Genomic DNA, 10,301 nt, shown 5'->3' with positions numbered 1-10,301 from the left:
GATATAAGAATAAGAAAAATAATGAAACCAACATTTATTTATACTTTGCATAAATTATAGGAGAAGCATTTATAATGTATTATATATAGTTTGTGGGACTCATAGAAATCTTTTTATTTTTCGTTTATTATCTTGCCTAATGCTTTCACCCGCATACTGTCCTTTGTCTCGTGTGTTATGTGTTAAGCATTGGTGGATTTGTTGAATAGAACAAATATATGGGCTAACTATTCATCTCATAATTTTTATTAGTTTATTTGTAAATCACTTTGCATTGACATTTTCCATTGCGGCCAGTTTTGAGTGACAGATTGATATTGTTCTGGTATAAATCGTTTATGCAGTTAGATCATGAATATGTTCTTACCTTCATACAATATGTTCTGAATAATGCATTCATTTGAATATCAGACAAAATTGCTAACCATAACAGTAACATGTACAACAAAATAAACAGTTGTAACCAAATGATTAATAAACATTTATGGCATTTAAATTAACATCACAGTCAATGAAATAATCCAAAAATTAAAATGACTAAACATTTACTACACATTAAAAAAAGTGTATGATTACTGACATACAGATATAAGGTAATTATAATACATTTAAATCCCCCTAAAACATAACTTTAAAAACATTGATTCTATGTATATTTAGTAGGTAAAATAGACTGTCAGTTATAACTATTGCTCCAGTTTCTGCTTCACCTGAGCGATAACAGGAACTGTGAGTAATTCCAATATGTTTGCAGTGATATTTTGCCGGTTATCCATTATTTAATATTAAACATGAGCTTCAGACTATTGAAAGCCTGATCTTTAGTGATTTGATTCCACACATCAGGATAAACAGCTGGCAATGCTTTATAACTTTCAGCAAAATCTTTATTGAATGTCACCAGCACATATTTCCAGTAATCTGGGGCTTCTATTGACATGTCAGGTGCAATATGCCAGTCTGGGTAATATTTCCGGTAGTCTTTGTAGGGATAAGGTTGGAAATTTGTGTCATGGTTTTGAAATTTTCCATTGCCATGAACACTAGATGTGCAAATCTCTTCGCAAAGGATATTAGTCTTAATATTTCTGTACATGCCAACACCTTTTGGTCTGTGCACAGCTGCATGGTGTAGCTGATGTTCCTTTCCTCCTGCCTCACATGGTGTTTCACAAAATGGACACTGCACTCCACATCCAAACACCCTCTTGAAAAGCTCATCCTGGGGTTTTACTGACACATTTTTCAGTGTCTCTTTGATATCAGTTGACTCTGAGATCTCCTTTGATATTTGCTGTTTCAGGTCACCAATACACTCACAGAGACTTTTGGTGAATGGATCACAAAAGCATGTGTTCTGAAACAGGACACTGTCCACTGTGCTCATAGGTATTGCAATGACATCACTCATAGTTTTGCAAAGATTTCGGATCAATATTGTGGTACCTTGTGTATCATTAGGCAAAGGAGAGCCACTGGCATCAAGCTTACAAGTTTCCACTGCTTTAGTGATCTTTTTTATTATGATTTCCAGCTTCTGCATTTTTAATTTTTGCAGAGATAAGTCTTTGGAAAAGCATCCAACAACGTGATTGTATATCCAGTCTTTCACATAATTCTCATAATGTAAAATGTATTTCTCAAATTCACTGAAATTTGATTTTTCCAGCAGTTCCTTCTGAATGGTGTACTGAAATAGTGACCGTGAACTATACGCAGTACATTTATTCTCCAAAACTGCATCAACAATGTCAGGTCCGATGGACTGGTCGATGTACTCAGTCACTGCTGGTTTGAGACAGACCTGAGTGAATTCTTCAGCTTTCCTTTGGTACTGGTCATTCTTTCTGTACAAATCAATGAAATCAGAGAGATACTGCCCCTTAAAGTTCTGTAAATGCTTTAATGGATCTTGCTCAGTGAGATACTTCTTGTGCATCTCTGTGAATTTCCGAGAGGCAATGCCACAAATGTGCAATTTCAGGTCAAATTCAAATTTTGTAGTATATTTGGTGCCTGCTCTTTTGAGGTGTCCGTCAATTGCATCAAGCAGATCTTTGGTAAATGTAGTTTGGTAATCATCTTTGGATTGTGTAAACTGTTCAATCATTTTATTGCAATTGGTAATGACATCAACTGCAATAATCTGTAGCTCCAGCTTTGTACTACGGTGTGCATATACTAAACCTTTTAATTTTCCCAGTTTCACATGCTCTTTCTTGGCCTTGAACTCTTCTTGCCCATAATCTGTCAAATTCCTAATTGACTGCAGATATTGTGTCATGTTACGATGTCCGAAACTTGAACGAAACTTCATAAAAACATCCTGAGAAACATCTTTTGCACTAAGACCAGTGACATTTTCGACCTCACGGCTCCACATACTTTCAAAATTAGCTTTGAGATCCTCATCAGTCACCTCATCTTTGTGACCTTTGTAGTTCTGCAGTAGATGCAGGATTTTCTGTTTAATTTTATCAGTTTGCTTATTTTGTATGTCTTCTACTTTCTCCTTGTTTCTCCTCTTGTCAAGAACAACTTCAAACTTCTTTCTCACTTCATCTGTCAATTCAGTCTGCAGAGATTTAATGCTATTAGTAAAATCAGCTTTGTACTTTTCCACCAAATGAACATAACGGTCCCTCTGTTTATAGTAGTCTTTCAGTTTTTCAGTTATTAATTTGGTTTGAACGCCAATCTCTTTGTTCAGGTTCTCCTTCAGTGTTTTACTGACTTCTTGAATAGAACTTGTTTCAGCGTTAGACAGTTGAACCTCTGCTTTACAAATCAAAGTCAACATGTGTCTTCTGAAAGACCATTCCCAGTCTGAAAACTCTTTGCACAGGTTCTCATAGGCATGGGCCACAAGAGTGTTTCTGAAACTGAAAACGAAATTCTCAAACTTCACTGCCTTCCACAAGCTACTCATCCATTTCAGGAACTCTGGGATCTGGATGGGTTTTTCATCCTTTCTTTCGTTAAGCATCTCCAAGAGGTTTTTCTTAAAATCAAGAACAGCCACACTGTAGCCTGTATTAACTGGTGCCATTGGTGGAGTGCCATGCCACAGGCCTGGTATATACCAGTTATTCTTTTCCACATCGTAATTCAAAACATCAGTGAATTTCCTCACATCAGGCTGACTTTCCATCTCAGCTGCAATCAGTGTCATCTCATTTAACTGATCCAAAAGCTTTTTTCTGTCTGTCATATTTTTCTCATGTGCTGAAACACCACCAACATTTTGATGAACAAAGTGGCAGACTGTTTTTTTACCAATTTCCTTCATCCGTAAAAAAGCATGAACTGCTATCTGCAAGACATCCTTCATCTCTGTGGAATTCTCCATTGCTACATTTATGATGGTTACGTCACTAAGACCAATCACAAATGTGGCCAGTTCATTGTCATGCTCATAACTGTCTTCCAATTGTGCCAGTGCTGGTGATTTCAAACCCTCTGTATCAATCAGAAGCACAAAGTCACAAAGTAACTCTTCCTTCAAGTCTTCACCCACAGGTAGGAGAATCATAAACGCTCCACGTGTGCATCGTCCACTGCTTACTGCAAACTGGACTCCAAACATAGTGTTGAGTAGTGTTGATTTACCAGTACTCTGAACCCCTAACACTGTTATAACCAGCAAACGGCTCCTTTCCTTAACCATCTTGTGAAGCTCCATGAGAACATCACTTACCCATTTCTCTGGGATATTTGATGCATCTCCATCAAGTAGTTCAAGAGGAAACCCAGACAGAAGCAGTTTGGCAGCCAGAGTAGGAAGATTAAGAATTTTTTCAGACATGTTAGTTGAACCAAATGAAGCAGCTTCATAGATTTGTCCCATTTCTCTCATGTAATGCTCGATGCCAAGAGAAGAGTCAATCAGCTCCTGGTCTAATTGGGCTATAGCATCTCTGTCTTTCTTTTGTTCACTCTGTGCATATCTGTGACGAAGTTCTGCCATGTGTTTTCGTGATCGCATGTCCAGCTTTAATCCCAACCATCTGAGAAAAAAGGCTTGCTCGATATCATCTGAGGTTGACAATGCCTTTATTAAGATATCCATTGTTTCTGTAACCTTATACTTGCTTTGTTTCTCTTTAATTGCATCTTTTTCATTTTGAAGTTGGACCTTATACTCCTCCAAACTCAACTCCCCTGAATGCTGTAATCGGCATTGCTCTTTTTCTATCTGAGCCAGTCTTTTCCAGTTTTCACCTTGCAGTGGTAGCCGTGTCTTTTTATATTCCACTGTGCGCCGAACCCCAATATTTTTCAGAATTTTCTCTGCTGTTTTCTCTGCAGACATACAGGCTCTACTTTCATTTTCATCAATGCCAAGACCCAATTCTTGAGCAATTCTCTTCATACCCTCAATTTCACATGATGTACAGTGTTCACCTAGCACATTTTTAATGGCAGAGCTGATCATCTTTGAGAATCTAAGTAAATTCATGTCTTGGCTTTTCAGAATGATGCGATCTTTCTCCGTTTTCAGAGTATTAACTGCTGCTTTAATTGACGACATGTTAATTTTTCCCTTAGTGTTGACTACAAAAAAAAATTTGGACTCAATTTCTGGTAATGAGGCAAACAGCCTTTGTTCATTTTCATCAACACTGTCCAGGAACACAAAGACGGCTGTTGACACCCGAGTAAGGAAATTGAATTGGGTTTGAAATGTGCAAACATCTCCTCTTAAATTAGCAAAAGCCACTGGCTCAGGAAAGACATCAATGTTTTTGTTTCCACATGGCAAACTCCAGCATATTTCAACCATCCCATTAGCAATTACCCTAACAGAGGATCCTACATTTATTTCTCGATGAGAAAAAAAATCCTGGTGCTGCTGTGACTTTTTGAGCACTTGGTTCAAGACTTGTGACTTGGACAAGCTGCAGTTGCTTAGCCTCACAAATGATATCAAAGGTATTTTTGCATGAACAACACTGTCTTCAACAAAACCTTTAGATTCTGACATTGAGTGGGGACGCCATTCTTTCAGGACAGACCTAAGAGCCCACAACATGAGAGTGTATTGATTATGAGATCCTTTGGGTAACACAAATGGTACTGCAAACTGGCACATTGACATTTTAAGTGTCATTTCTTGCTGAAGGAAACTGTCAGCACAGGCGTAGAGTGCAGTTTGGAGATCGAGAAGATTTGGGGTAGCATCACAGCCCTGCTCATTATTTTCACAAGTTACACATATTAAACATCTTGAATTTGAATTAATCGTCAGTAATTTGTGTAGGAAAGCCCATGGTAATGCTTGCAGAGAGTGAACCTCCTCATCAGAAAAATTGCTCCTGTTAATCTCCAGCAAAGACCTTAGAGTCAGCTTGTTTGGGTAGAAAGTGTCAAGTCCAAGTGTTTGAAGAAATGCAAGAAAATCACCTGAAAGTGGAGATAATTTCATAGCAATATTAACTTAACTATTATTTAAGATTATAGTATTTTAGTATTCTAAATATTCAGATCTACTTATTTATGGTACAGTAAACATGAGCACACAGGCCACAAACTCCAATTCCCAGAATGCACTGTGGCCAACAAACATGGTTGCCACATTGATTCTGCCTCACGTTCTGGATTTTTCTGCCCTGACCTCATTAAACATCTATAAACTGCACTTGCATCTGCTTCCCAATTATTAATTTACAAATTACATTGCCTATCCATGCATAAGGCATTAGAACAGGAATTACAGTTAGAGCTGCTCAGATCTAATGAACAGCTGATAGGAGAGGAATAATCTAAATCAAACATCCTCTCTTAATCCCTAAGATCCACTGCTATTCTATGTCAGCACCTACACCTCTTATGCTGGCACCAGATCAATTCTTCAGTTACATATTGCTCTGAAAATGTTTCCTCATTCAGTGTCTTCTGTACTTCTCAAACCATGTAGATATGTTTGAGCCACAGAAAATATACATCATAAATCTCTTTACTTGTAAATCACTAAAGTGGATGGCATCAGTAAGGAAACAAGAAGGCAAGCCAATGGCTTCATATGAACACTTCACTGAATTGTTCCACCTGGTCTTCTCACTGGAGAACTAGTATTTAACCTTGCGTTTAGTTATTTCAGAATCCTAGAAGATTATGTTAATTGGTTAATATCCATTTTTTACAACCACTGCAGAAACGGCAGACAGGAGTACTACATTGTCTGGGAGTGTTATGGCCCATAGGAGCAGTGCTGGGTACTGGCACATGATATCCTTGATCCTAGAGTCTATACATTAATTAATCAAACTAATAACTGACTTATTTAGTAAAATTTTTATTAAATACTTCTAGACAGCAAAATTAATTTATTCTAATGCAATATAATACAATAACAATTAGTTATTATTGTTTTTTACTTCTCTTTCAATAACTGCAGAGGTTTCTATTTTATCCTGTTCATGCATTATTGTGAATGCCACAGATTCTACTCACCTTTAAGCTGACTTAACTCCATCTGTGGTGATCCTGAGCCACAGTCTTTTACTAAAGGAAACATGTTTAATTATGTACAGGTAGGAACAGGTGGCTGGCACAAAGTATTAATCAAACCAATATCAAAGCAATGTCTAACCCAAAGCAGCAGCATACGTAATTATTTAAAAACAAACACATTAATTAATATTCAATATTAAAAAATGATAGTCAATATTCAAAAATACAATTCCATGTTTGCCATTCATTTTCACTAATACAATTTTATCATTGATAGCTTTACAGCACAACAACAAAGCAGATCAGATGAAAAGGGAATTGGTATATTAGCCCACATCCATTGGTAAATCATAGATGTTCATAAACCTTTCCCTTGCACAAAACAATGACATTATGCTTCATAGAAATCAACTATGAATTTAGGGAAACATATAGAGCCAGTTCACATCAAACATACTACCTCAATCCTCACACTCTCGTGAGAGTGTGGCTCTGGGACCAGAACTAAGTCCAATCCATCAAAGAGTCTCACAGCGACTACAGCAGCCTGGTGGTCTTGGTGCCAAGAATGATGGGTATTTGGTGTCTAAATTTGACACAAACAAATGTCTCGCATTGATAAACTGCTCAGTCCATTTGCATGGTTTGCTTTTATTCAACACTGGGCTTACCAAAAGGTTATTGGCAAAGTCTTTTGATACCTTGATACCTATCAAGATATCAATATCTTGATGAAACAAACAACCTTTTGCACACCATTTGGGTTACTGAATATAAAAAATATGAAGAGAAATAACCTCCAATGTATTCAACACAAAATTTCATATCTATTTAATTCAAATATTTCCTCTCAGTCATCAAGAGAAAAGCATTTGTAATTCTGTAAAACACCAATTGAAATTCAATTCTTGAAAATCAAACAGGGAAGTCAAAGGTTGGTAGCTGACAGCCAAATAACTAAAAAATATTTGTAGTCTTTAAAATGATAAAGTATCATATTTGCCTACCAAATCCAAGCGAGGACAAGTACTCATAGCAAAGTCTCTGCTTTGTCTGTGGCAGCTTGTTATGAAGTTATACCGCAAATCTGAAAGCAGATTAACTTGCTCCTACAGGAAATTATAGGTGAAAATTTCTTCTGGGCAAGGTCCTTTGTGTCTTAGAACTTGATTTGCCAAGAGCTCAAACCAGATTTACAAACTAACTAACAAATAACATGTTACTTCCTTTAATTTTCCTTCAAGTGGTAAAATAAAAAAATAAAATAAAAACAAATAAAATACATATAGCAGTATTTAAAGAATGTGTCTAAATGACAACATATTAAAACTGACACATAAAGCAGCAAACATGCTAAATCACAATACAACCAATTACCGAATCCCAACCCACTTATTTGTGAATTAACATGCTTAATGACTAAAATCTTACTGAAAATCATGTTATCACTGCTGTTTTTCCAGCCAGCACATGTATTTAATTATTTTTATTTTCTAATAACTCTACTCGCTGTCTTCCAATAAGTAGAGCAGATGGCAGACACCATATAATATAACACACACAGGTTAAAATTACATAGGTTTTAATAATTTAAACACAAAAACAAAAACAAACACAAAAAAATACCAACATATCAATGTAGTACTGATCAGAAACATTGCTATTGAAAGTAAATGCCATCTAATAACTGTGTTTGTTTTCCAAACCTGTTCTACATGTTGAAAGTTGAGTTGCACTTGATGATCCTTTCACTTTAAAAATGCCACTGGGTTTTTGTAAATGCTTCATAGGTCACATTTTTATTACTCTTACATATGTTATGATTTGCTATGTACAGTATATACAAATTGAAACGCAAGATTTTCTGACAGATTTCCTTGTGTAATGCTCACCTATTATTAGGGATAGTAAATGTTGTGTATATATGGTGTTATATATTCTGTGCTGTAAGTGCTATACAGCATATACTTTATTAGGAATGTAATGCATGTTTCAAAAATGCCAATTTATCAAAGTAGTACACCTTTTCTTTCATTTCAAAGACAGAAAAGAATGCAGGCAAAATGTGCCTCACATGCTGTACTTTATTCATTTAAAGCAGCTCTACATGATTAAATACTGTACGTCTATCATGTTGTTTTTGACGTTTCATAAAATTGTCTTAGTTCATTATCTTAATAACAGACCTTTATATTCTCATTTAAACATGGGAGAGATTTGGTCAGGTTTTGGCTTTCAATTTCATCTTCTTCTACATAATGACAAATGTGCTCTGTCCGTATAATTACATTCATTTCAATTCAATTATATTCATTGTTCAGATGGTTCATCTTAATGGATGGATTGTGGTTCAGTATTTTAATTTTGTGATTGAATTTTAAACACTGTCTAATGTACCTCATCATCATACTTTAAAATAAATAAAACAAATCACTTCACATATAAGGGAAAACAGGACAGAAAAATGTTGAACAACATACAGTAGAATGTTATCCCATGTTTTATATTATTACATTTGTTATATTAAATAGTTGTGATAAATCTGTTTTGAAATAAACGTGACATGTTTATTTTTAAGGAGGGGAGTGTTACGTCCCCATATTATTGTTTTTTTGGTTTTTTTTTGGAATGGTGTTTGTTTTTGTCTTCTTCCCTTCTCTTTTGTCCTAACTTTTGCTTTAACAGGTCAATTTGTGTCTGCCAATCGCCGTGACGCATGGTGATGACAACGCGCAGCTCCACCAATGAGGGCGCCCTACATGTGATTCAAAAGCGCACCTGTGCAGGAGGCGGGAGTTCTCTGGTACGCGGCATTCTTTTGGTGGTCTGGTGGTTGACTCGTGTGGTTTTTTTTTTGTCCTGTACCATCCTTGCATTAATTTGTTGGTTAAGTCTGTGTTCTTTGCTGTATCAGTGTTCCATGCCTCATTCTGGTCGTGTCTCTCTGGTGTTTCCTATCGACTGTTATCTGGTTGATCAAATATCAAATGACAGTATTAAACGGGAAATAGATAGAACAGGTAAGACATCACGTGATGTACATGTATTGTATTCATTTTTATCTAGAAAAAAATTATTATCTATTTATTCCACAAAAGCTATTACACATTATGACAGTTGCAGATAGTTTGTAAGACTGTGATAGGAATATCAGATTGACATTAAATCATAACTATTATTAATTATTATATTACCTATCCTATCTTTAGGTTACGTTCCGAAATCTTTCAAATTGGCAGTTATTAAGCCACTCATTAAGAAACATAATTTAGATCCTAATGAACTATTAAATTACAGACCTATTTCACATCTTCCGTTTATGTCTAAAATACTAGACAGGGTTGTGTCTGTTCAACTGTGCTCCTTCTTACAGGAGAACTATATCTTTGAAGAGTTTCAGTCAGGTTTCAGGCCCCATCATAGCACAGAAACTGCACTTGTTAAAGTTACAAATGACTTTTTGCTTAGCTTCGGACCAAGACTGTACTGTATGTCACTATAAGTTCTACTTGACCTTAGTGCTGCATTCGACACTATAGATCACAACATTCTCATAGATCGCTTACAAAATTACACAGGTATTCATGGACAGGCCTTAAGTTGGTTTAAATCCTACCTGTCTGATCAATACCATTTTTAGAATTAAATGGTGAATCCTCCACTTCATTGCCAGTTAATTATGGGGTCCCTCAAGGATCAGTCTTTGGACCCCTTCTCTTCTCGAAATACATGCTTCCATTAGGGAACATTATTAGAATACATGGGATTAATTTCCACCGTTATTGTAATGACGCGTCATAAGCTGATGATCCATTTGCAGCTTTATTGAACAATCTCGTAAACAACAG

General features: G+C 36.0%; 1 protein-coding gene across 1 annotated transcript; it reads right to left on the bottom strand.

Annotated features, from left to right (window-relative positions):
• Nucleotides 1-581: 581 nt before the first annotated feature.
• On the bottom strand, nt 582-7,571 carry LOC113662555 (up-regulator of cell proliferation-like). The gene is made up of 4 exons (XM_027177472.2): nt 7,461-7,571; nt 6,914-7,039; nt 6,454-6,504; nt 582-5,403 (listed from the first exon to the last, which is right to left on the bottom strand). Exons 3-4 carry the CDS (start codon nt 6,473-6,475, stop codon nt 776-778), a joined length of 4,650 nt encoding a protein of 1,549 aa, XP_027033273.2. The 5' UTR covers nt 6,476-6,504; nt 6,914-7,039; nt 7,461-7,571; the 3' UTR covers nt 582-775.
• Between the last annotated feature and the right edge of the window lie 2,730 nt (nt 7,572-10,301).

This window comes from Tachysurus fulvidraco, chromosome 12 (genome assembly GCF_022655615.1).
Source record: "Tachysurus fulvidraco isolate hzauxx_2018 chromosome 12, HZAU_PFXX_2.0, whole genome shotgun sequence".
NCBI classification, from domain to species: domain Eukaryota; kingdom Metazoa; phylum Chordata; class Actinopteri; order Siluriformes; family Bagridae; genus Tachysurus; species Tachysurus fulvidraco.
The sequence above is the reverse complement of the archived record's forward strand: the minus strand, read 5'-3'. Positions and strand labels throughout refer to the sequence as shown.

Bases quoted from the DNA above. Each gene is read 5' to 3' on its own strand.
- LOC113662555 (XM_027177472.2), bottom strand. From the start codon at position 6,475: ATGGAGTTAAGTCAGCTTAAAG. The intron at 5,404-6,453 runs GTGAGTAGAATC...CTCCACTTTCAG, and splicing joins GGAGTTAAGTCAGCTTAAAG to GTGATTTTCTTGCATTTCTT.